The sequence below is a fragment of the Sphaeramia orbicularis genome, chromosome 8 (assembly GCF_902148855.1).
Source record: "Sphaeramia orbicularis chromosome 8, fSphaOr1.1, whole genome shotgun sequence".
NCBI lineage: Eukaryota > Metazoa > Chordata > Actinopteri > Kurtiformes > Apogonidae > Sphaeramia > Sphaeramia orbicularis.
In genome coordinates, this window is record NC_043964.1 from 11,033,245 (window position 1) to 11,060,958 (window position 27,714).

The 27,714-nt window shown below is 36.1% G+C and overlaps 2 protein-coding genes across 2 annotated transcripts; one reads left to right on the plus strand and one right to left on the minus strand.

The window, feature by feature from the left end:
• Window positions 1-389: 389 nt before the first annotated feature.
• LOC115424284 (RING finger protein 222-like) lies at window positions 390-1,434 on the minus strand. Its single transcript, XM_030141441.1, has one exon. The coding sequence runs from the start codon at window positions 1,321-1,323 to the stop codon at window positions 691-693; it is 633 nt and encodes a 210-aa protein (XP_029997301.1). The 5' UTR covers window positions 1,324-1,434; the 3' UTR covers window positions 390-690.
• A 6,306-nt stretch (window positions 1,435-7,740) lies between these two features.
• Window positions 7,741-25,726, plus strand: LOC115424745 (nuclear distribution protein nudE-like 1-B). Its single transcript, XM_030142153.1, is given in 10 exon segments — window positions 7,741-7,910; window positions 13,600-13,696; window positions 17,007-17,160; window positions 19,127-19,275; window positions 21,106-21,242; window positions 21,348-21,515; window positions 22,136-22,154; window positions 22,156-22,228; window positions 24,564-24,709; window positions 24,804-25,726. Coding segments are annotated over 9 exon segments (1,023 nt in total). The 5' UTR covers window positions 7,741-7,910; window positions 13,600-13,610; the 3' UTR covers window positions 24,895-25,726.
• The last annotated feature ends 1,988 nt before the right edge of the window (window positions 25,727-27,714 follow it).

The following is a 27,714-nucleotide window of genomic DNA, read 5'->3' on the forward strand; positions in this document are numbered from 1 at the left end:
AAGTTTCCAAAGAACACCTGCGGATAATCACCAAGAAGAAGACCCAGCAGCACTTCCACTCTGTTGGTTTAGGTATTTTCCTATATTTAATCTGTTGATCATGTTGATGTTCATTAAAGCTCAGACTAAATTCAAATGTCATTAAATCAGAAACAGAGAAAACTGAAGAAAAAGTGGCATTTTCAACAAACATATCAATGACTGAGCATAAAACTAGTCTCTTCATCCACTGTCATTGATCCAACTCCACGGGTTTTTACTGGTGAATCAATGTTGTAGAAGATGACAGTGTTTCCATGGTAACTACGGAGCCTCTGAACGTCCAACTGGGTCATATCAGATGACCATGAAAAGATGACAAACTGCATTTTACACCAATTATTTCCATGTATTGATAGAATTAATGGATCAGCAGGTATTAAACAGTTCAGATCAGTAGATGGCTTTGGTCACCAGTGGCTGTTTGGGTCTTTATGGGTTAAGCATGGAGTCATTTTACTTGTAGATCAGTGTATCAGTGGGTTGGTCACGCACTGAAATGCTCCAGATAAACTGCCTCACACTCCCTTGAACTGATGAGCTTGATTTCCAGGACACATGACCTTGTTTTTCCACAGGCCTATACATGTCACTTCATTTTTTTCCCCCCATATTGGCACTCCAGTAGTCTTCATGAACATGTCGCCCATGCTATGCCAACAAAATCCAAGGTAATGTCGCAGCCACAAGTGCCAGGACAGTAAATGCTGAGAGTAAAACCAGCAGGCACCGCGCAGTCGTGCAAACCCTGCGCCTTCGTCTGCGGTTGGGTTGGACCACAGTCATCACAACGCTCAACGCATCCTCTTCACCCATGGGTCGCCCTTGAGCGCTTATGATGAAGATCTGGGATGTATTATGGCTGGGGCTGACCAACCTCTGTCTGCGCACCCGTTCAGAAATCCCCCTAAAACAGCGAGCGATCCAGTGACAACCGCTCGGTAATGCGCTCCCGGACGCGCGCCGTGCGCTCTGGATGCGCTCCACCGGCAAAGGTAGGGGTACCTCCAGGGTCTGCCCTTCATCTACATCCTTATCTGTGGTTAAAGATGCCAGCGCTTCCTTTTGTTTCTTGATGAATGTAAGATGTCGGCAGATAGGGCAGATGATAGTGTCCCTGATGTTTCCATCGGTGGTGACGCTGACCAGTGTTTTGACCAAACAGTCATGACAGAAGACGTGTCCGCAGCTTAAAGTCCGCTCTGCGCCAGACAGACCCTCATAACACACCGGACACTCTTTCCCTTCTTCTTCTTCTTCTTCTTCTTCTGTGTACAAGGCCATGGAAGAAAAAAAAAAAAAAATAATAATAATAATGGCCCTATAGAGGAACTACTATCCGATCCCCGGTGTCAGGTGTGTGTTCCAGAGTGTGTTCGGTTCAGTCAGTGTGTGAGTTTGTTGACTTGTGTCTGTGGGAGGTGGTTGTGGTTGAACAGGGTCTGCCACCTGTGGATGAATGGACCTGCCCTCTGCACAAGTCTGCAGTACACTTTATATACTGCAGATGGCGCTATTAGACCTTCAAGACTTTTTTTTTTTTTTTGTTGTAATTATTACACTGGTCAACAACAAATTTATTGTTTAAGTTTTTTGAGCTGATTTAGGATAATTTTGGTGTGCTGAATCCAAAAATCACATTAATTTTGCTCAATCAGGTCAACTTTCTGAACTATGTTACATATTGGCTTTTTAACATTTTTGCTTACATTTATGGGCATTTTCACATCATATGATACAAAATTCTTTCATATTTCTTGCAATAAACGAGTTCTGAAGATTTTACTTTTGCCAATTTATGATTAATGTTTTTTTTTTAATATTACAGGTGAATGAAATGGCTTCGACTAGAAGATCTTGCAAAAATAAGCCTGACGTATTCTGCTACATCTGCGGTGAATACACCATTGTACCTAACAGGAATCCTGTTAGAAAATGATTTTTTTTCTCTTAAAACCTATTTTGGGTGAGAACTATATAAACTAGAAGCACTCGGAGAGCGCAGACCTCCGCCAAGGCTGATCAGTGGCCCCCCCCCCGTGGGCCCCCCCACCCCCGATCACCACCAAAATTTAATCATTTCTTCCTTATCCCATTTCCAACAAACCCTGAAAATTTCATCAAAATCTGTCCATAACTTTTGAGTTATGTTGCACACTAACGGACAGACAAACAAACAGACAGACAGACAGACAAACAAACCCTGGCAAAAACATAACCTCCTTGGCGGAGGTAAAAATCTACTGATAAAGTCACAAAAATGTCATCAATTTTGTGAGATCAAATTTTTCAAAATCAAATTAGCAAAAAAACCTGACCTGATTGAGAAAAACAGATGTCATTTTTGGATTTAGCGGTGCAAAATGGTCCTAATTCAGTTGAAAAAACCTAGACAACTTGCAAAAAAACATTTTTTTGTAACCCAGTGTTATAATTTATTGGAACTTTAGAACATACAATACAATATCCTCCTGAGACCCAGCAATGCATTTTTGTCCTCTGTAGGGGCAAAAGTTTAACAGATTTGCTTAAAAAAATTGTCTATCACAAAGGACATTCTATAAATAACTAAATAAATAAAATAATTTAAAAAATGTATCTGAAAAAACTATTGCAATATGCAGTTACAATTGTTTGAGGTAAAAAAAAAAAAAAAAGCTAAAATGTTCACTTTCCTGGGTCTCAGAAGGATATTGCATGAATATTTAATCTATCTATCTATCTATCTATCTATCTATCTATCTATCTATCTATCTATCTATCTATTAGGCCTGTAACGGTACACAAAATTTTCGGTTTGGTACGTTTTCGGTTTTCAAAGCCACGGTTCGGTTTTTTTCGGTTCAGTACGGGAAGAAAGAAAACCCCTCAAAATGTCTTTAATACATTTATGAATTTTTTAACATTTTTCCCCCAATTTTTGGACACAATAGAATATAGAAAAACAGGAATAATATAATTCTGCTGCTATAAATCAAATAGAAAATAAAATAAATTATTAATATGACTAAATGTATTTTAAACATTAGTATTGCACTTTTCTCTGACAGGTAGTTTTGAACAAACAAGAAAAATCTAATCACAGTTCTGTCAGTTCACAATCTGCAGAAAAATATCAGCAAAAAAATTCTGCATGAAGTTCAACATCAACAGGAGGGTAAACTGGTATTCTGTTTAAACAAACTGAAGAGCAACATTGACAACAAACTGAACCAAATTATTTATTTTAGGACAGAGAATAAATTGTTTAGGACACTGTGTGTACTTGTGTGTATGTGTGTGTGTGTGTGTGTGTTTGAGTGTGCGCGCGCATGGAACGTACGATTTGTCTGGGGGATGGTTTGTTTGTTGTTTTTTTGTTTTGTTTTTTTTTTGGTCGGAGCCGGGGGGTGGGGGGGTGCGGTCCGGTCCATAACTAACGTAACTAACGCTGGCGTGAAACGAAAGTGAAACTTTATTTTTATATACTGTCAGTGGCCAACTCCGAGTTTTATTCCTCTGTTATACAGCGTGCATGAGAGAGAGAGAGAGAGAGAGAGAGAGAGAGAGAGAGAGAGAGCTAGTGTGTTTTAGAACTACCGTAGTTCCTAGGGGCCAAACAACGTCCGTCTTATCTCCGTCTCTTTCCTCGTTGTTGTCTTTCACCGGGACCTGAAGTGATCCAAACTGGACTGGACTGATGGTGGAGGGTCTTCAGTCTCTTCCTTCCAGGTTCACATCATATTTGTTTTTTTTTTTTGTTTTTTTTTTGTTTTTTTTTTGTTTTTTTTGTTTTTTTTTTTTACCTTATATCAGCTGCTATTTGGTATTTTGGGTCAATGTGCGTGTCCTTTAATATGTCCGTGTGAAACTTGCGCGGATTTAAAGTTCCGCATTAAACGACATCTTTCGTTCCTTTTTCTTTTTGTCAACATACTGTGCCGTTTCGGTACAGCTGTGTGCCGAACCGAACAGGTGTGTACCAAACGGTTCGGTTCGGTACGTGTACCGTTACAGGCCTACTATCTATCTATCTATCTATCTATCTATCTATCTATCTATCTATCTATCTATCTATCTATCTATCTATCTATCTATCTATCTATCTATCTATCTATCTATCTATCATCTATCTATCTATCTGCATTTCATGGGATTCTTAGCCCATATCCCCAAATCTCCATATCCTTTGTGTAATTTTAAAACTCTGTCATATTTCATCCAATCTGAAAGTGAAATACAGACTAATAAGCAGTCTTGGCATCCAATTCATCATACATTTCCCCTGCACAAAGACGGTTGGCTGTGTATTACCCTGGAATGATAGATAATTACTGATATAATGTGGTGCACAGGCCTATACATGTCACCTCATGTATAAATAAATAAATAAATAAATAAATAAATGATAATTTAAAAAATAATTTAAAAAATGTATCTGAAAAACTATTGCATTATGCAGTTACAATTGTTTGATGTAAAAAAAAAAACTAAAATGTTCACTTTCCTGGGTCTCAGAAGGATATTGCATGAATATTTAATGTCATGTATCTGTTGTGTTTGTTAATATTAAAGGTTGTTCCCTGAATTTATTTGAACAGATTTTGTGCTTGTTCAAAGACACTGTGATGAGAGGCTCAATAATCAAACAGTTTGGTTATCAATTTATAAGTAAAATGAAAATGTCTTTGTTTCAGTGGAACAACAATTACAACAAAAACAAAACAGGAAATATCATTGTAGCGGTATCTGGGTACTGTTATTGGATATTGGTATTAGTCTTGGTATTAGCTTAGAGTTTCACTGTCTTTTTCATTTTTCTTTATTTGGAGTTAACTTTGTAGCTCTTATAATAATAATAATAATAATAATAATAATAATAATAATAATAATTATTATTATTATTATTATTATTATTAGTAGTAGTAGTAGTAGTAGTAGTAGTAGTAGTAGTAGTAGTAGTAGTATTTCATATTTATTTATTTGCACATCACAAACAACAAGAAAAAAAAAATTTCATGCAAGTAACACCATTGAGCAGGAGAGGATAGAAGCCAAATTATTATCATTATTATTTGATACATTAGAATTAAAATCGCATAATGCCCGGAGAGTCAAACATAAAAAGGGACAAAACTGAGGAACACTGATAACATTGACAATAACAAAATGGAAAGTCAACATAGCTAATCTGAAACCACAGTACTCTCTGTAAAAACAGACAATAAAAATATAAAAAGCACAATAAATATATACATCTATATGCATAGGCCTATATGCACACACATAGCCTACATACCTAGATATTATTATTATTATTGTTATTATTATTATTATTATTATTATTATTATTATTATTATTAGTAGTAGTAGTAGTAGTAGTAGTAGTGTTTTACATGAAATGCATCATAAAAATAACACAATAATACCTTGTTTATATTAGTCTCTGACAGTAAATGGGGAAATAAAACAGAACTAACCTAATTAACCCTCCTGTATCCGGGTGCGCATTTTAGGCACACCTTGCACTTTGTGTTGAAAAAAACTTCATATTATTTTTCACAGTTTAAATAAGGTTAGAATTCAAAAGTTGCTCATTTTTGCATGTTCTTTAAAATTCTGACCATCAACTAAAATTTGCACTTTGTAAACAAAAGAAAATTACAAGACTAGCATCTGTCTCCCAAGTGTGCCTAAAATGCATTATTTCTTCCATTATAACCACTGTTTTTGATCTGTAAGCCATTAAGGCATAAATCCTGCTTTTATTGATATCTGGGCTTCATTTGAGAGGTGAGGGTCTAAATGAATTTATTAGCGTTGTTAATGTTGCTGTTAATCACTGACATCTGCCAGGCTGCAAAAATCAAATAATATGTAATCCACTTTTTATGTAGAATATTGAAAAAAAAAAAAAATTTTGTGTGCTTTTTGCATCCAAAAAAATGGTTTGTTTACATTACAAACGCGGCATTTAAAGAGCTAAAAAAAATGTGACAGTTATTGAGTATTTGGTATTTTTATTTACGGCTCAAGTTGATGAAATAGAAAAAAGTGTAAAGGAATTAAAAACAAACTGTATGAAATTTTTTTTTGACATTATTCCACAAGTGTGCCTAAAACGCACTATTTCTTCCATTATAACCACTGTTTTTGATCCGTAAGCCTTTAAAGCATAAATCCTGCTTTTACTGATATCTGGGCTTCATTTGAGAGGTGAGGGTCTATATTAATTTATTAGCGTTGTTAATATTGCTGTTAATCACTGACATCTGCCAGGCTGCAAAAATCAAATAATATGTAATCCAATTTTTATGTAGTATTTTGAAAACAAAAACAAAACAAAACAAAACATATTTTGTGTTTTTTGCATCAAAAAATGTAATGACATCATGATGAAAAGAGATTGTTTAAAGGGTTAAAAAAAAAAAGTAAAATGAATGATTATTTGATATGTATGATTAGGGCTGACCTTGATTTACAAAAATAAAATCAAATTAGAGCAGGAAAATAAATCAATATATAATATTTAATAGTTTGATTTATAGGTGTGCATTTTACGCACACTTGGTGACAGATGCTAGTATTTTTGAACATTTGACCTAGCGCCAAAAATAATAATGCAAATTAACCGATGTTGGAGTTAATCATTGACATATGCCAGGATGAAAAAATCAAATAATATGTGATCCACTTTTTATGTAGTATATTGAAAAAATAATAATTTTTTTGTTTGTTTTTTGCATCCAAAAAAATGGTTTGTTTACATTACAAACACGGCATTTAAAGGGTTAAAAAATGTGACAATTATTGAGTATTTGGTATTTTTATTTACAGCTCAAGTTGATGAAACTGAAAAAAAGTGTAAAAGAATTAAAAACAAACTGTGTGAATTTTTTATTTATTTTTTTTTTTACGTTATTCCATAAGTGTGCCTAAAAAATGCACACTTGGTGCTTAGTAAGGGATACCGGAGGGTTAATAGACAGTTAAAGGCAGAATACAAAGACATTAAATTTGGAATTATAATGGAAAACAGAAAAAGAGAAACTATGTATAACACTTTGATTATTATGGCCAAACAATTTATACATAAATGTAGATTTGTAAACCCCCCCCCCCCCCACTGTTCTTAATTTACGAAAATGAAATGACTAATTTTAAAAAGACATTAAGACATGTAAAAACCAAACAAGCTTTGATTGTATATGAACATTTAAATTTGTTGATTCCTGATTAGACCTCTGACTTTATTTTGATAATTATTTTATTTATGTTCTTCAATTTTATTGTATTGTACTTTATTTTATTTTATGGTGTTCTTTATTAATATTGTTCTCTTAAGTTTGAAAATGTTGCTCAGTCTGGAGAAAAAAAGAATTTTTGTATGAAAATGGTGGAAATGTTTAACCAGATTTTGATTAATAAAGTTGAAAAAAAAAAGACAATTGAAGGCAGATGACAGTGAACACAAAGGGTCTGTGGGCCTTTTGTGTCTCGGTTCTTCCCTTTCCTCCCTTCTCCCTTTGTCATGCTTTATTTTCTGGCAGTCATACGCCATCTTGTGGTCGCCAGCTGCAGTGAACCGCACTGCTGCAGATCTACACCGAAACCAAAAAAGGTGCGGCCGCTTCTATCCGCTCTGCTTCTACAACAGCCCCGCCCAGTTCTGACGTAAACCCCAATGACGTCACCACGTACGTCCATGTCAGGATTTACGTCTGTTCCGGGAGACGCGTTGGCAATTTCCTAAACACAGCTCGTCAACCCAGTTTAGTACCGACTCAACCGAGGCCGGGGCCACAGGAGAGGTGTGTTTGTTGGATGTAACACCGGCTAGAGGACGCCCCGCTAAAACAGGAACCAGTTGGACTTCAATTTGACATGAGCAGGTACGGAATTTACGACTAATATACTCGCTTTACGTGTTTAATGTTAGCTTATTTGTGGGATAATAAGCTAAGCTGAGGCTCGATGTCAGTTTAAATGTCCGCTTTGATATTTAAAACCGGCCATAGTGAACAATTCAGAGCTGTATTTTCTGTTTCTGTGTTGTTCAGGTTGAGGTTGTTGTGTATATTTTGGTGCTAAGCTAACCCTAAACCTTATTTATGTGCTGTCAGTGTAACCAACACAGGTGTCACATATCTAACCAATGACAGCGTGTGAATTTACCAACTAGCTAAACCTGTCACTGGTCAGGCAGTTATTTAAGCCTGCTATTTAGTAACACCTCTTAGTTTTGTTTTGTGGTACCTAAATGATCAACAGTTAGCTTGTATGACCAAAGCTGTGTGTCATTGTTAAGCTATGATTGGTATACAGTCAGATTTTAGCTAAATTTCTCATTCTGCTCATGCTTATCCATAACATTAGACAAAAATATTGTCAAGAGGGGTGAGAAACAGGATTTCAGGCATCCTCTCATCTATTTTCCGGTCCCACTTGTTAAAAAGTGATCAAAGTTGGGTGTTATTTTCAAGCTTTGTTCACAAGGATTAATATATAGTAAGATTTTGCACATTTTAGCTAAATTTTTCATTCTGTTGATGTCTATCCATAACATTAGGTACCCAAATAAAGGTAGGTTTATCACTACACCTTAAAAAGCTTATTATTCAATAATATTATTCCAAAAATACATTAGATAGGGTGTGAAACATGATTTCTTGTATCCCCTCTTCCCTTTTCAGACCCCACTTGTAAAAAAAAAAAAAAAAAAGGCCAATGCTGGGCGTCATTTTCAAGCTATGATTGGTATACAGTCAGATTTTAGCTAAATTTCTCATTCTGCTCATGTCTATCCATAACATTAGGCAAAAAATATTGTCAAGAGGGGTGAGAAACAGGATTTCTGGCATCCTCTCATCTATTTTCAGGTCCCACTTGTTAAAAAGTGATCAAAGTCAAGCTTTGTTCACAAGGATTGATATACAGTAAGATTTTTACAAATTTTTAGCAAAATTCTTCATTCTGTTGATGTCTATCCATAACATTAGGTATCAAAATAAGGGTAGGTTAATCACCACAACCTATAAAGCTTATTTTTCATATTAGAGTAAACCAAAAATATATTAAATAGGGTGTGAAACATTATTTCTTGTATCTTCTCTTCCCTTTTCAGACCCCACTTGTAAAAAAAAAAAAAAAATAATAATAATAATAAATGCCAATGCTGTGTGTCATTTTCAAGCTATGATTGGTATACAGTCAGATTTTAGCTAAATTTCTCATTCTGCTCATGCTTATCCATAACATTAGACAAAAAAAAAAATACTGTCAAGAGGGGTGTGAAACAGGATTTCAGGCATCCTCTCATCTATTTTCCGGTCCCACTTGTTAAAAAGTGATCAAAGTTGGGTGTTATTTTCAAGCTTTGTTCACAAGGATTAATATATAGTAAGATTTTGCACATTTTTAGCTAAATTTTTCATTCTGTTGATGTCTATCCATAACATTAGGTACCCAAATAAAGGTAGGTTTATCACTACACCTTAAAAAGCTTATTATTCAATAATATTATTCCAAAAATACATTAGATAGGGTGTGAAACATGATTTCTTGTATCCCCTCTTCCCTTTTCAGACCCCACTTGTAAAAAAAAAAAAAAAAAGGCCAATGCTGGGCGTCATTTTCAAGCTATGATTGGTATACAGTCAGATTTTAGCTAAATTTCTCATTCTGCTCATGTCTATCCATAACATTAGGCAAAAAATATTGTCAAGAGGGGTGAGAAACAGGATTTCTGGCATCCTCTCATCTATTTTCAGGTCCCACTTGTTAAAAAGTGATCAAAGTCAAGCTTTGTTCACAAGGATTGATATACAGTAAGATTTTTACAAATTTTTAGCAAAATTCTTCATTCTGTTGATGTCTATCCATAACATTAGGTATCAAAATAAGGGTAGGTTAATCACCACAACCTATAAAGCTTATTTTTCATATTAGAGTAAACCAAAAATATATTAAATAGGGTGTGAAACATTATTTCTTGTATCTTCTCTTCCCTTTTCAGACCCCACTTGTAAAAAAAAAAAAATAATAATAATAATAATAAATGCCAATGCTGTGTGTCATTTTCAAGCTATGATTGGTATACAGTCAGATTTTAGCTAAATTTCTCATTCTGCTCATGCTTATCCATAACATTAGACAAAAAAAAAATACTGTCAAGAGGGGTGTGAAACAGGATTTCAGGCATCCTCTCATCTATTTTCCGGTCCCACTTGTTAAAAAGTGATCAAAGTTGGGTGTTATTTTCAAGCTTTGTTCACAAGGATTAATATATAGTAAGATTTTGCACATTTTTAGCTAAATTTTTCATTCTGTTGATGTCTATCCATAACATTAGGTACCCAAATAAAGGTAGGTTTATCACTACACCTTAAAAAGCTTATTATTCAATAATATTATTCCAAAAATACATTAGATAGGGTGTGAAACATGATTTCTTGTATCCCCTCTTCCCTTTTCAGACCCCACTTGTAAAAAAAAAAAAAAAAAAAAGGCCAATGCTGGGCGTCATTTTCAAGCTATGATTGGTATACAGTCAGATTTTTAGCTAAATTTCTCATTCTGCTCATGCTTATCCATAACATTAGGCAAAAAATATTGTCAAGAGGGGTGAGAAACAGGATTTCTGGCATCCTCTCATCTATTTTCAGGTCCCACTTGTTAAAAACTGATCAAAGTTGGGTGTAATTTTCAAGCTTTGTTCACAAGGATTAATATAGAGTAAAATTTTGTCCATTTTTAGCTAAATTTTTCATTCTGTTGATGTCTATTCATAACATTAGGTATCAAAATAAGGGTAGGTTAATCACCACACCCTAAAAAGCTTATTATTCATATTAGAGTAAACCAAAAATACATTAAATAGGGTGTGAAACATGATTTCTTGTATCTTCTCTTCCCTTTTCAGACCCCACTTGTAAAAAAATAATAATAATAATAATTTAAAAAAAAAAAAAAAAAAAAGCCAATGCTGGGTGTCATTTTCAAGCTATGATTGGTATACAGTCAGATTTTAGCTAAATTTCTCATTCTGCTCATGTCTATCCATAACATTAGGCAAAAAATATTGTCAAGAGGGGTGAGAAACAGGATTTCTGGCATCCTCTCATCTATTTTCAGGTCCCACTTGTTAAAAACTGATCAAAGCTAGGTGTTATTTTCAAGCTTTGTCCAAAAGGATTGATTTACAGTAAGATTTTGCACATTTTTAGCTAAATTTTTCATACTGTTGGTGTCTATCCATAATATTAGATACCAAAATAATGATAGATTAATCATGACACCCTAAAAAGCTTATTATTCATATTAGTAAACTAAAATGGCTTTAAACAGGGGTGTGAAATAGGATTTCTCACATCCTTTCTTCCCTTTTCAGACCCCAGTAGTACAGAAAAATGTCAAAGCTGGGTGTCATATTCAAGCTATGTCAGAATGATTAATATACAGTGAGATTTTACACATTTTAACACTTTTTTTTTTCATTCATGGGTACTAAAATAAGGGTAGCTTTGTCGCCACACCCTAAAAGTGTATTATTCATGTTAGTGTAAACCAAAATTGCTGTCAAGTGGGGTGTAAAACAGGATTTGTGGCCTCCTCTCACCCCTTTTCAGCCCCCAGTTGTAAAACGTTATCAAAGCTGGGTGTCATTTTGAAGCTATGTTCAGAATGATTAATACACCAGTGAAATTTTTACACATTTTAGCTCGATTTCTCACTCTGCTGATGTCTATCCTTAACACTAGGTACCAAAATAAGGCTAGTTTAATCACCACACCCTAAAAAGCTTGTTATTCATATTAGAGTAAACCCAAAATCCTATAAACAGCAGTGTGAAACAGGATTTCTTGCATCCGTTCTTCCCTTTTCAGGCCCCAGCTGTAAAAAAGTGACTTAAGTGTGTCAGCATTTAGACGCTGAGTAAACACCCAGTCATCTGCTGCAAGAGAGGATGTAGAGACACAAATATGGGGAAGGAAACTGGCTTCACTACATTCTCCTGTTTGTAATTATCTGTTGACTCCAAAGGTCTGCAGCCTGTGGCCCTACCTGTCCTGGTATTTGTTACAACGGACAAAGATTCAGGGGTCACGCTGACACTGCTCAAAAGGATGCTGAAATGAGAGATAACAACAACTGTCATGTGTTTTGGCAGCTTCACTACTGCTCTGTTATGTGATATAGCATAGCCATTTCATCTTATTTAAGTGACGTGTTGTGTTACCAGGGCAGGACCAGTCTGGCTTAAATATTTGGAAGTAGCCACAGTAGGAGAAACCCTTGTAGTGACCGGTTTTAGTTTCTTGTTTTTGGTCAGAGAGGTAATGAATAGCCTTGTCATTTTTGGGAGTGGTGTTCATCCTGTTTAGGTCTTTGATCGGGATCACCATGGAAACAGCACCCCCTCCAGACTATTGGGATCAATAGAAAGCTCCAGATCTCGTTGGGGGCGTTCAGCATCACAACAAAATAGAGATCTGCTGTGTGTGTTGGATTTGCAGGAAATTACAGCCACTGCATGTGCCACAGGAAATATTTCCAGGTTGTTTCCTAGACAGATTTTTATACATGTTACATCATAGGCAGGGTTGACATTTCCCTTTCCTTCTGTACAGTCTTTTAGCCTCGGGTTTCCTGTGGGATTTCCAGTGTAGTGTATGGACACGTGAGAGGCCTGGAGCAAAGAACTTGTCGATGACGCCAACTCAGAGGAATGTAAAGGGAAGAACGGGTGGACTTGTCTCCAACTCTACATTCCTCTGAGTCACAGCCATCTTTTTCCCATTAAGATAAATAATGCCTTTAGCCAGAGTTCACCTACTTTGGTCAAAACATGATTTATCTATTGTAACGTACACTGTTGTATTAAATTATGCTACTAAGATACCCAATCCTGAACTCCCTAAAGCTGTTAAACGTAGCTTGTTTAGCCTCCCGTTCAGCTAAGTGACAGGAAATCCATGCAAACTCTCTAAATGTGATGAATACTCAGCGGAAGTGTTGTGGACCTCAGTTGGATTTGCTCCCACACAGACCACACACTGTGACTCGTTCCTGATGTGTTAAATTATTTCTTAAGACCTGTGTTGCAGCTCCCCAAAGATCACAGTGAGTCTGGGTCCTTTCCAGAAAAGAGGAACATGTGTCTATTAAAGCGTTGCTTCCTTAAAACAGGACGGGAGATCTTTTAACACTTGACTTCAAACAGCAGTTTTGATCTGAGGAGGAATAACCACAAAAAATGTAACGTGTGTGTCTGTTGTTAATTAATTTGCTGTGCTCATTATACGAATGGAGAGCAAAGAATTTTAGACTGGTGCTCATTTTTGCATGAGTACATATGTAGATGTAAGTGGTTATAAAGGAGAATGTTTGCAGCTTGATCTTGATGTTTGCTCAGATTTGAGATTAGAGTGGAATGGAATGTCTACTGATTCTACATGCCCAGGGATAAAAATATGCAAAATGCTGTACAATATATGAATTACCTGCTGTCATCATTTTCATAAATACTGTAAACTAATAGCAGTGACTATGAGGCTAATCATTATCTTTTTTACTCCCTAGGGTGCCCTGAAATGGACACAGAGATGATTCCTAAATTTTCGTCAAAGGATGAGGAAGCTGATTACTGGAAAACCCAGGCCCTCAAGTACAAGAAATGGTAGGCAGCGGGATTTAATTTCCATGTAACAACATACCACAAGTCCATCTATTATTGTTGTGCTCTTAGCTTTTTTGTCAGTGAGAATATTACTGTTTTCCTCGCAAATATTTTTAAATGGAATTATGCATTTTAAAACATTTCCCTGCGGTCTATATAAACTGTAAATGCTCTGCTTGGGTCTGATTTCTTCATTAATTCAACTCCACGGGTCCATCTTTAACCCTATTTCTGACTAATGACATGAGAAAGGTCATTTTGAGCGCTGGCCCTTTAAATCCAAATGAGCCACTTCACTCCCTGCCCCCTCCAGGTTGTTGACCATGCTTTCTGTCCCATTCAGCCACTTGCGTTCGTTAATGCAACCAACAACTGAACATTTTAGGTAATCTGCTCAAAGTTTGGACATATTTTCAGGTTTTACTACAACCGCTGCTGCTGATAAACAGTTATGAGGTATTTGAAGAAATGTTCGTCGGAAGTCTTGACCTTATATGTGCAAATGTTGTGACATAACTAGTTATAAAACGTAACAAATTGAGCAGGAATTGAAACGGGTGGCAGAAATCCACCCAATTTTTGCCAGAATGAAGATAAAGATAGCTTTGCAGCACCTGGATGGTTCAAATTCAAACTTTATGAACTATTAGGGTCCAAATACATAAATAAATGAACCCAAGACTAATAAAAGTTGGTTTAGCAAAATTTGACCCCTTTAAATGAAATATGAGATGACAGAAAAACCCTTAGATTCCCTCCAAATGAAATGAACACCATAGCAGTAGGTGCTTACATAATGGCCAAACGCTGAGTTGTTGAATAATTTTTCATAATATTACTCCCTCAGATGTTTTTAGAGATTTTGTGAACGCGTCTCTGTTTATGACCATATAAGGCATGTGACCATCCATCCCGGTGTGTTGAAATCAGTGCCCACAAACAGTTGTGGTTTGTTCAGGAGGAAATGACGACATGTTTGACCTCTAAATAAGAAACAACCGCTGATGTAGGGACAAGCAGCAGTAAAACTCCTAAATCTGTCTGTCTTTTCTTGGAAAAGACTTGGGAGTAGGGACCAGTGATTTTAACACAGATAGGGTTAAAAATCCCAGTGGTTTTCTAAGAAATTCCTACTGTGGGCACATCAGGGAAAAACATCAAGCCATGGAAAAAATAACTCCTCGTGCGTACAGCGGTGAGCCTTCTCTTGCCTCACACATGTTTTGGTTCGCATGTTTCTCAGGATCATATTTACTTTACACGTTTCACAAGTTTCCTATTGTACATATTTTCTTTCTTTCTTTGAGACTAAACTGTTCAGCCAGATGAATTCTAAAACATTTATCTGTTGCAAGCATCAAAAATAGCTTCTTTTTTCTGCTGTCACAAGCTTAACACATTAAGTGTTACCTAACACTTATTTCCTGTCAAATTTAGAATAAATCATGGCTCTGAGAAGTGTTAGGAGGATAGTCAGTTTGTCTTCCAACTCTTTAGACTCAGACAAATTTTATTGATACACAAGGGAAATTACTTAGTCAGTTGCATACAAAAACACTGTCGAAAAAACTGTAGCAAAAAAAGGAAAGTGTGACGAGATAAAAGCAGTAAATAATATAAATGGAATACACTAATAAAGCAGAAGAAAAAGACGAGATTTGCTAGAGACATAGGCATACTCAGTTGTTATAGGACCCAGTGTGCTGATGAAGCAGCCGCTGTGCTGTTGGTATGTGTGGAACGACCCGACACAACAACTGATTCACGAATTCCAGTCCTCAGTAGAAACACTGAGGGGTCAGCTGATCTCACAACAGCTCGAACCACAGTGTCGTGTGGGTGTGTGTGTGTACTCTCAACAGGAGCTTGATTACATTATACCAAGAAATGAAAGATTACTTTTTATGTTGATTTGATATGTTTTGATGATACAAATAAATCTCCCTTTATGTGCCTACTGACATATTCTAACTCAGATATTATATTATCAAATATACTCATATACATACCAAGGTTATTATCGTTAACGAAAACTAACGAAATGACAAAAACTAGAGTTGAAAAAACATGAAATAAATGAAAACTATAATTAAAAGAAAACTAACTGAAACTGTATTGTGTGCTTACAAAACTAACTAAAACGGATACAAATTATGAATAAAATTTCCTTAGTTTTCGTCTTTGTCAGTGTCAGATTGATATGAAATCGATTTATTTCGCTCGAGCAATTTTAGCTGGTGGCACCATACGGCACTTCACGGTCCGTCACTTCTCACCACTTGTCATTTAGAGTCGTCTTCTCATCCCCACTTTACCTGGAAACATGGACACTAAAGTTGGGAGAAAGCAGCAGAGTCCTGTATGTGAATACGACAGCGAGGAAGATAAAAGATATGAACTAGAAAAGCACTCGGAGAGCACAGGCCTCCGCCAAGGCAGATCAGTCCCCCCCCCCCCCAATCACCACCAAAATGTAATCGTTTGTTTCTTGTGTCAGTATCAACATTTCCTGAAATTTTCATCCAACTCCGTCCATAACTTTTTGAGTTATCTTGCACACAGACAGACAAACAAACAAACCAACGCCAGCAAAAACATAACCTCCTTGGCGGAGGTAAAAAAACTAAAACTAAGCTTTTAGAAAAAAAACAAAAACTAATAAAAACTAGCAAACCTGCTCTAAAAACTAATTAAAACTAACTGAATTAGAGAAAAAAAAGAGTCAGAACTAGATAAAACTAAACTATAATGAAAATCCAAAACTATTATAACCTTAAAAATGTTGGAAATATGTCAAATGTGGTCTCTTTAGTTGTTTTTTTTTTTCCTTCGCCGGTTGACCAGTGACCCATCTGTGCATAAATCAGGTTTCTCAGTCCATATACTCATCCTGTTTTTTTTCCTCTTCACCCCTGACCTTTGACCCTCTTTGAGAGCAGACCTGTTTTTTCTGAACTACCTACTGTCACTGTGCAGCTGTCTCTTAAGGGCTGTATATTTAGAATGCTTAACTCGACAATGCTGAGCCACACGCTATTTCCTCTTTGGCAGAGGCACGACTGAAGGTTAAAAATCTACAAGTGTCTGACTGGCTTTTCATTTGACTTTATTTCTGGCCAGTGGAGGTAAATCTACTAGAACATGCCTGGCTCATCTTGCACAACAAAAGCCAGACAATTTCCCGGAGCTCATGGTTATTGTCATTCATCCAGTCACAGAGGCGCACAAATGAATGGTGGATGGTGAAAGCGGTGGCTGGAGTCTGACACTGATTCGTTTATGTTTGTGTTTGTGTTTGTGTACCGTGCAGTTACCAGGAAGCCCAGGAGGAGCTGCAGGAGTTTCAGGAAGGGAGTCGGGAGCTGGAGGCGGAGTTAGAGGCCCAGCTGGGACAGGCCGAACACAGACTGAGAGACCTGCAGACCGAGAACGAGAGGCTGAAGAACGAGGTGTCCAACCTGAAGGTAACCGGACCTTGTGGCATGGTCTAAAGGTCATGTGGGGATTTGGGTCGTTTTCATGGTCATTTCTGATCTGTTTGGTCCAGTGTCTAAGGTGATCCTCCCGCATCCTTTAATTGGATGTTAGGATCTAGAGGAAGAAAATAGAAAACAAGAAGGACAACTTAAACTACAGATCTGACTCTTAATCACAGCTAGTGATGTCAGTAACATGTAATTTTAGTTGACGATTAGCTGTCAGATAGATAGATAGATAGATAGATAGATAGATAGATAGATAGATAGATAGATAGAAAGAAAGAATTACTTATTGATACCAGTCTGGGAAATTGCAGATTAAAAATTCAACAACTAAACATTCAAGTCTGGCATTTTGCATGATTTTATGCCACTATTAGGGTTCCTGCAGGGTCTTAAAAGTGTTTAAAAGGTATGAAATTTGATATGGTAGGTCTTAAGTTATGTTGCCATAAACCTTTTGGTATATTATGTTTAAATGTGTCTGTAAATGTCCAAACTAGAAAGAAAGTAATGTTAGTCTACTCAGTTCCAACCAGACAATTTATATTGAAATTAGGAACCAGTTATGGCTAACTTTGCAGCCCCCGGTGAGAAATGATCACAGAACATTCAGTTCTGTGTACAGTATGTATGTAATATGTAGCTGTCAGGCTCCACAGTAAGAACTGCTCCAAAAATCCTGTGCAATAACCGTACAATAAACAGTACAGTAAAACGTACAATAAACCTGTGGCATGATCAGCATGTGCACAGCTGTAAATAATGTATTTAACTCTCTTGATTGTGTATATCTTGTTTTTGCACTTCTTTGCTCTTGTGTGCTTTTGCTGCTGTAAACCTGGAATTTCCCCTTGCAGGATTAATAAGGGCTTATCTTATCTTATCTTATCTTCAATCTCTGCTGATGTAAATAAATACATTTTCCCAAATTCCAGAAGTCGCAAATTTTTGTCAGTATGGCAGTGAAATGGGCATTAAATTCTTTTCTAAGTCTTAAAAAGGTCTTAAAAAGTCTTAAACTTAACTTGTAGAAACCTGTAGGAACCCTGATTATAGCTAATGTCTAATAATAGTTTTATGAAGAGCCATTTCTAGGTATTTAACATTCAAACACATACATAAATACATAGAAATGACATTTCTGTTTGCTTTTTCGGCTTTTTTTTTTTTTTTTTTTTTTTTTTCGTGAATCTGACAGATTGCTGGGCTCTCCTTTTTCATTTGGCTTAAAATCAAAATGCGCCCACAGAACTGGTGTGACGTTTGGCTTTGCTACTAAACCCATGATGCTATCTCAGTAACCGCTCACTGAAATGAGACAGGTCTAATATTAAAAGACTGAGCGAAACAGCTGTGGGTGCTATTTTTCCAATTGCATTGAAAGAGCACCAATAAAACCTCAAACAGTGGAAAACAACACGGAAATCTGACATTTGTGTTTAATCTGTTGGTTTTTATATATGAATAAAATTGCTTCTAGTGATTATGGATCTGGAGGTTTGCTTTAGTTATAACCTTTTTACACCTAGACTCTGCAGAAGACACGCAAGTATTGTTTCCCACATTATATAATGCTACGGACAGTGTGTAAATGAATGCTGGGAGGTCATGAATCATTCTTTTTTGTCTTTGTGCGTCATGGGGCCAGTACAGGCATACAGCCCTGCCACTGACTGTACTGTCCACAATAAATGAGCCACAGGGCCTCCTCCAACAAAGAGCCTCTTTTCAAGTGAAATAATAACATCTTGACTGTCTTCTGATTCACCATGACCACTCGTTACTGTTGTTATTAGCTACTATACATAGACATATTACATAAAAAAGCACGTTTCATACAGCATGTCTCTGCAAAAACAAATTAAAATGAGTCTTTCCTAGAACAATAGGTCTTAATAATTTCCACAAGGGTTTACTTCCTAAGCCTTCCTTTTTTTTGTCATTGTAGGAGAAGCTGGAGCAGCAGTATGCGCAGAGTTACAAACAGATTTCCATGCTCGAGGATGATCTGGGTCAGACACGCAGCATCAAGGAACAGCTCCACAAATATGTCCGGGAGCTGGAACAGGCCAACGATGACCTAGAGAGAGCTAAAAGGTCAGACTCACTGTACATTTTGGACTGTGTGCTCTGTGTTTCCTACCACACTGCAGCTAAATGCATAAGTTATATCATTCTGCCACTATAATGCAATGTTTTTTAGGAACATGATTCACCAAAACACAGACCGAATCCTTTGCCTTTGTCATAAGCATGTTTATAGTATGTGCAGTTGTGATAAACATAAGTAATATCAATAATATTTACCTATAAATGTATTTTAGGTCTGCTTCCATCATATTTGCTGGTCTACATCGATTGGAATGACGTAAATAATTACAGTCTCCGGTCCCAGGATCTGTTATCGCTACGAGTTCCAAAAGTCAGAACAGAACTGAAAATGTAATGCTTTAAATGTTCTGCTCCTACTATCTGGAACAACTTACAGAAGATTAAACTGAACAAACTTGTCTCTTTAAATACATTCAAAGTCATTTTAAATGAATGGGAAAAGGATAAATCTGGATGTAGATGTTTTTCTAATTGATTGAATCAGGTTCTGCTTTGAGATGCTTGTAAGGAACATTGTTGTTATACTTTTGGTACCTTTTAAAACAGGGGTGTCAAACTCATTTTAATTCAGGGGCCACATCCTCCTGATATGATTTGAAATGGACCGGACCAGTAAACTAATAATATATTAATAATATCAGCTCCAAATTTTTCTCTGTGTTTTATAGTGAAAAAAGTAAAATTACATTATGAAAACATTTGCATCTATAAACTATCCTTTTAAAAAATGTGAATAACATGAACAACCATGAAAACACTTAAATTTATGAAGAAAAGTAAGTGCAATTTTAACAGTATTATGCCTCAGCTTCTCATTTACACATGTGCATTACAACTTACATATCACAGTGAATCTATAAATTCACAAAGCATTTAGTAACAGGCAGAATATTGTTAAAATTGCGCTTGCATCTCTTAAGAATTTGCAGGTCATTCATATTTGTTCAGGTTATTCACTGTTTTGCAAAAGCAGTTTATAAATGCAAATTTTGTCATAATGTGATTTTAGTATTTTACTGGTCCGACCCACTTTAGATCAAATTATGCTGAATGTGAAATCTGAACTAAAATGATTAATATTTTAAGTGTAATTTCTGCATTTCACAAAATCATCCCATAAGTCGAACTGGACCCTTTGACACCTGTGTTTTAAAACAATGGTGGTGTTTTATATGTATGTTCTTATTTGAGTGTTTTATGTATGGTTTTAGTACTGACTTTTATTGTGTTTTAAATATACAGGGGTTGGACAAAATAATGGAAACACCTTCACCTCAAGATGATAATGCCCCAATCCATACAGCTAGAATTGTTAAAGAATGGCATGAGGAACATTCTAATGAAGTTGAGCATCTCGTATGGCCGGCACAGTCCCCAGACCTCAACATTATTGAGCATTTATGGTCAGTTTTAGAGATTCAAGTAAGACGTCGATTTCCACCGCCATCGTCTCTAAAAGAGTTGGAGGGTATTCTAACTGAAGAATGGCTTAAAATTCCTTTGGAAACAATTCACAAGTTGTATGAATCAATATCTCGGAGAATTGAGGCTGTAATTGCCGCAAAAGGCGGACCTACACCATATTAAATTATATTTTGTTGATTTTTTAAGGTGTTTCCATTATTTTGTCCAACCCCTGTACTTTTAATGTGGATGTATGGTTGTGATTTCTATTTTGTGTAACTTCTGCTGTTCCGGTCTTGGCCAGGACACTCTGGAAAAAGAGATTTGTAACCTCAATGAGCTTTTTTCCTGGTTAAATATAGGTTATAATAATAAATAATAATAATATTAATGGTTGTTTTTCTCACACAGGGCAACAATAGTGTCTCTAGAGGACTTCGAGGGTCGTTTGAACCAGGCCATTGAGAGAAATGCCTTCCTGGAGAGTGAACTGGATGAGAAGGAGTCTCTTCTCGTGTCCGTGCAGCGTCTGAAAGATGAAGCGCGAGGTACACATGGAACTCTGACCTTTTTTACAGTGTATGTGTAAACATCAGTGGAGGAGGAGGAGCAGTGCTACACTAATATACTCTGGTGTTTGTTTTCCTCTGCAGACCTGAGGCAGGAGCTGGCAGTGCGGGAGAGGACCACGGACCGGATGTCAGCGCCCAGCTCCCCCACTTTAGACACCGACAAAATGGACTCTGCAGTACAGGCTTCTTTATCCCTGCCAGCCACTCCTGTAGGAAAGAACATAGAGCTCCCCTTCATCAGCCCGAAAGGTAAAAGCTTTTTTACAGGGAAATCCTTGAAAATGCTTGAATTTCAATCTTGTGTTTTCAAGGTCTGAAAAGTGCTTGCAATTCTACCTCTGATGTGATTTATTTATTCATTTTTAATATTAATTCTGCCAGGTTAGGTGGCAAACCAAAGTTACTTACAGACAGGTGATACATTTTGAGAAATAAAAGTGTATGTCAAAAAAGAAAATTAGCGGGGTACATTTTTGTCTTTTTATTATCTTAATCTTTGCCTCGGTGTGAGCGTGTCTGAAGAATGCCAAGTGGCTTCCCCTTTTTTTTTGGTTAAAACTTTGTGTTCTCTATTACTTTCTAAACTTTTTGCTTTTATGAAACATAATTTTTGATGTTCATAGCATAATACAGTGTACATCATTGTGATAAAACATGAGAATAATAATCCTGAGTCTATGTATTCCTATAGATATGCATTTTACCCCAGTAAGAAGGTGCTGTGCTGGAATAATTTGAAAATGACCCTTAAAAGTGCTTGAATAGAACTTGAAAAATGTTACAAACCTTGTTTTTACTTCACCCCCTACACTTACTGTAAAAATAAAACAGGAGATTCACTAATATTAACACCTCCTTTTGTGTTTTAGCGTTGACCAACGGCTGCGGGAAACTCATCCCTGACTCCTTCTGCCAGGATTTCAGCTCTGAACATCGTCGGGGATCTCTTGAGGAAAGTTGGGGTAGGTATTACTCCGTTTAAAAGATCCGATTTCCTTGTTTTCCAATTTCTGTTATGTTTTTTGTTTGTTTTTTACTCAGTGTAGGCTGCAGAATGTAATAGAAACAACGGCTGTTTTTGGAACTGCCTACTATATTAACAGAATATTTGGACAAAATGTAACACATGCTACACAGGATGCAAAGAGAGTAAAACCTGCAGTACGCCAAAAAGTACCCAGATGTCATAATAGTACATACAGTAATATTCACATACCAGTGGAAATAATTCATTATTGGTAATAAATCCTGTTGTTTAGCAGATATCAGCTAAGCCAATAATTGCTTATAGATGGAGAGACCCTCAGTTCACAGCTTCTTAATTTCATAGATATCTCTAACATGGAGCACTGGGTCATCAAAACACATCACGCAAAAACCAGGGGGTGATGAAAGGATCAAATATAGTCATGTAATTTCTGTATATCATTATCATCTTTATTTCCAGACTGGGGAGTCCATTTAAAAACATACAAACAAGCAAAAAATAAAACAAATAAAAAGCAGGTTAAAAACACAGATGATGATGATGATGATGATGATGAAATATAGTCATATAGTTTCTGTATTGTATAATTTAAATATTTTTTTTGTGGCTGGTTCTTTTCTTTGTGCTTGTTTGTTGTTACTGTCATTGTAGTGTTGACTGATGCACAGATGAGCACAAGTAAATAATTTTACTGTAGTTTATCAATTTGGAACTTCACTAGGGACACACCAAATGCAGAATCCACAGCCGATACTGATACTGATATTGATATTTAAAAGGACATTCTTTCCAATAGTCGGTGCCAATATTGATGTTGATTTCTGTTTCTTTATTGTGCTTTTATTTTTCCTCCTTTAGCAAAGAAATATTCATTACAAATATAGAAACGGTTACTGTTTCTCAGCCTCTCAGCCCTTCATCTCATTGTCTTTTATTAACCTTCATATACTTCTACTTTATTTTCAACAGTATGTTATTTTCTCCAGGACGATTTCACTTATTTTCCTTTAGAAAAATAGATCATTCTGTATAATTATAATAGTTGATGTTGCACTTCTAGATTTTTTTTTTTCTTTTCACAAATGTTAATCATTTTTATTTTTACTTACAAAATCACAACAAGAAACTACAAGTCACCAGAAATAATAATAAAAAAAAAAAAAAAAAATGGGCAAAAAACAAAAAAAAAAGGACAATAGCCATGAAGGAAAAAAAACAAAACAAAACTGGTAACTATGAGTTGAATAAAATTAGCCAGCTGCTTGTATGTCTGTATGTATCAAGGTTATTATCGTTAACGAAAACTAACGAAATGATGAAAACTAGAATTGAAAAAAACATTTTCGTTAACTGAAATGAATAAAAACTTTTATTAAAGAAAAACAATGATAACTAATTGAAACTGTATTGTGTGCTTACAAAACTTAACTAAAACATATAAAAATTACGGATAAAATTCCCTTCGTTTTTGTCTTCGTCAATGTCGGATTGATAGGAAAGCGATTTGTTTCGCTCTAGCAATTTTAGCTAGCAGCACCATATGATACTTCATGGTCCGTCACTTCTCATCACTTGTCATTTAGTCGTCTTCTCGTCCCCGCTCTACCGGGAAACATGGAGACTAAAGTTGGGAGACAGCAGAGTCCTGTCTGGGATTTATTTGAATACGACGGCGAAGAAGATAAAAGATATGACAAAACTAAAATTAATACCAAAACTAAACTAAAACTAAGCATTTAGAAAAAATGAAAACTAATAAAAACTAGCAAACCTGCTCTAAAAACTAATTAAAACTAACAGAATTAGAGGAAAAAAAGTCGAAACTAAATAAAACTAAACTATAATGAAAAATCCAAAACTATTATAACCTTGGTATGTATGTATATATGTATGAATGATTAAAATCAAATTCAAATGAAGTGACAATAGACAAAAAAAAAGGTTAAAAACACTATAGAAAAACCCAAAATAGCAAAAGTACGTTGGACTCCTCAAACTATCCTGATGTCATTTTACATGAAAAAAATGCACATCCCATCAGGTTCCATCATCCTTCTCTTCCCTCTGAGAAGTCTTAGATTGGTTTGTTGTTGTTTTTTTGTTTGTTTGTTTTTTTTTTTTTTTTTTTTTTTTTTTTTTTTTTATAAAGACCAAGCACCCTTTGATATATGGCTGATATACTGGTGCATCCCTAAACTTCACCTCTAAAAACTCTTCACAAACCTAAAAAATTGCACTATTTACATACAGATATATATCTATGATGCCACATGCTGATCATATTTTATTTCCTTTTTTCTTGTCTCCAGGCTTTGGAGTCCAAACTGGCCGCCTGTAGGAACTTCGCCAAAGACCAAGCTGCGAGAAAAAATTACTCCACCGACAACGGCACACTCATCAACAGCAACGCTACCAAGTTCTCTCACTCCATACACACCACTTACTTCGACAAAACGTGAGTCTTCATCCTCCCCTCGTTAGATTCCTCCCCTGGCGCGTATACGATCCTGAGTTTTCTAATACTGTTCTCATCTTCGTTGCCTTTGCAGGACCGTTAACGGACTGGACCCGAGCCCTTTGACCTCCATGGCTACGACTAGAGCTGTGCCTCAACCCGGCATGCTGCCTCTGAGCGTGTGAGGCGCCACCCCACCCCCACCTCCACCCCACCACTCAAACCTCAACTTAATCTACTATCCAGCCAGCTTAACGTGGGAACAGAGAGGACTTGTGAACGACCGTTACATTGTGCGATAAGTGTGTGCGTACGAGAGAGAAAGGCAGCTTGAGATGAAACAGTGTTCGTATGCCCGTCGGAGAGCGTGGATTTTTACTTGATGTGTGCGGATGAGACTTGACTGTACAATATTAACATTTCTCCGGTTCGCAGCTCCGGACGCATCCGTGTGTAGGCGCGTGCGTTCCTACGGCGTCCTGCATGTGCCTAAAGCTGTCACGTACCGTGCTTTGTTATGAAACGTGTCCAGACGTCGACCTTAAAGCGGCACAGATGCGTTCGTCCCAAAAACTACTATCCCTGACAAAAGGTCCTCAAACAGACCACAGCGTTTCAGAATGTACTCGTCTTTAAAAAGGGATGCGTTTATATTGACTAATTTATCTCGAACATGATGCAATATTTGCTGTTTTGTTTTTCTTTTTTTTTTTTCTTGCATGTGTGTGTATATAATTTAAGAATGAAGAGGTTCGGCGGGGCCTCGTATTCCTGAGAATGACTGAAGTGAATGTTGATCGTTCAAACGCCATGTAGCCTGTTGTTTTTCTTTTTTTTTTTTGTTTTTTTGTCGGGCTACTTGCTGTAATTATTTAATGATTTTCGGTTAAAGCTCATAATAAGTATCAGCCGGTTCTGTCCTTCGAAGTTAAAGCTGCACTTAAACAGACTGCTCCATTTGACGTTTTAACCCATAAAGACCCAAACATCTACCGTCGTCCAAAACCATCTACTGATCTGAATTGTTTAATACCTGTAGATCCAGTTATCCCATCAATACGTGTCGATAATTGGTGTAAAATGCAGTTTCTCAGCTGTGAATTCTAACCAGATACGACCCATTTGGATGTTCAGAGGCTCTGTAGTTACCGTGGAAACGTGTCATCTTCTGCAACTTCAGTCGCTTTTCCATTGGACATCTGCGCAAAACTTCACTGATATTTACTAAATGTCGAAAAAACAGAAGCGCGTAATGTCGGTTTTTCCATTTAATCACAAATGCGACGATTTGTTTGTTTATTATCACAAGATGACACGAGAAGTCATACCATAAACATGGTGACGAACGTAAATATGGTGTTGATTTACAGATATATTCATTATTATTATTATATATGACCCCTCTATCTCGTACTAAATTTAAAAAATGATCGCGTTTCCCGGTGTGTCCACACGTACCGCGGCATCTTTCTTCGTGTAACGTCCGTCAATATCCATTTTTTTTAATTCACCTGACTCTAGTTGCAGTTTTGCGCGATACGCCCGAAAAAACACCTCTTGCCAGTGCAAAAAATTTGAATCGAAAAATGAGACTTTTGACGAAATTGTCGTTTTTCCTTTAGGTACATTTTTATGCACAAGTTACATTCGCTTAATTTGAGGGTCAATGGAAAAGCGACTATTGATTCACGAGTAAAACCCTTGGAGTTTGACAAATAAAAGTGAATGGAGACTTGATTTATGTTCAGTTAATGATATATTTTTTCTGAAAAGGTCACTTTCTCTCCAGTTTTTTCTGTTTCTGATATAATAACCTTTGAATTTACGCCGAGATTTTACGATCAGTAAATTAAATATACAAAAAAATACCTGATTTTTACCGAAGAAATGCTAAACAAAGAGGATAATATTACAATAAACGGCGATAAATCACTTAAGAAAGGGGTGATATAGAGGAAAAATTCACAAAAAAGTAGCACTGGGTCTTTATGGGTTAAGGAAACATTTTTGCCTTTTTTTTGTGTTTTTTTTTTTTTTTTTTTTTTTTTGTTAATAATAAATGCATAGATTCTATTTATATCCTAACAGGCTCATTTATCTCATTTGGATGTTAACAGTTCTTATCCAGATTTGTAAAAGCATTAGATGAATCCGTTTCCATAACTTCAGCTTGTGTATGTTACGTTTTTTTTTTTTCGGTGGTTAACTCATCGGTTCTTCATTAACCCTTATAGCGCCACCATCTGGACACCTTCAACCGTTCATTATTCTTTGTTAACTTAATATTACTGGATGTCTTTCTGAGCACCGTATGAGCCTGGTACTTGTGTTCGGTGTAAATAGCTTATAAAGATGGTAACTTTGCCTACCACATTTGTACATACTGACATTTGGCATTAAAGTCCTATTTATTTCAGATTCTGTAAGGCATGTGTTCACATACGGAGTTTTACTATTGTACAGTGGTTGAAGCCATTGTATTATGATACCAGTTTGTCAAAGTTGTTTAAGTAAAGACTGAGATGACAGATAATGTTGTGGTGTTTTCTTTTTTTTTTGTTTCTTTTTTTTAAATTGCATTCTCAATTCAGTCAGTCGAGCTTTATTCATGGTTTATTTTACAAATGATAAAGTATAAATAGGGAGGTTGAAAAGCCTTAAACCAAGGGGTCTCAAACTCATTTTCTTTCAGGGGCCACATTCAGCCCGATTTGATCTCCAGTGGGCCGGACCAGTAAAATAATAGCATAATATTCTATAAATAATGACAAGTCCAAATTTTTTTGTCTTTGTTTTAGTGAAAAAAAACATTAAATTATGAAAATACTTACTTTTATAAACTATCAAAACAAAAAAATATGTAAATAACCTGAAAAAACTGAAGTTTCTTAAGAAAAATAAGTGCAATTTTAACTATATTTTACCCCATCTTATTTCTACATGTGCATTATGTATCAGATCTACAAAGATACTAAACACTTAAAACTAACCAAACAAAAAAATTA

Coding starts and splice junctions, on each gene's coding strand:
- LOC115424284 (XM_030141441.1), bottom strand. CDS start 1,323: ATGGCCTTGTACACAGAAGAAGAAGAAGAAGAAGAAGAAGGGAAAGAG.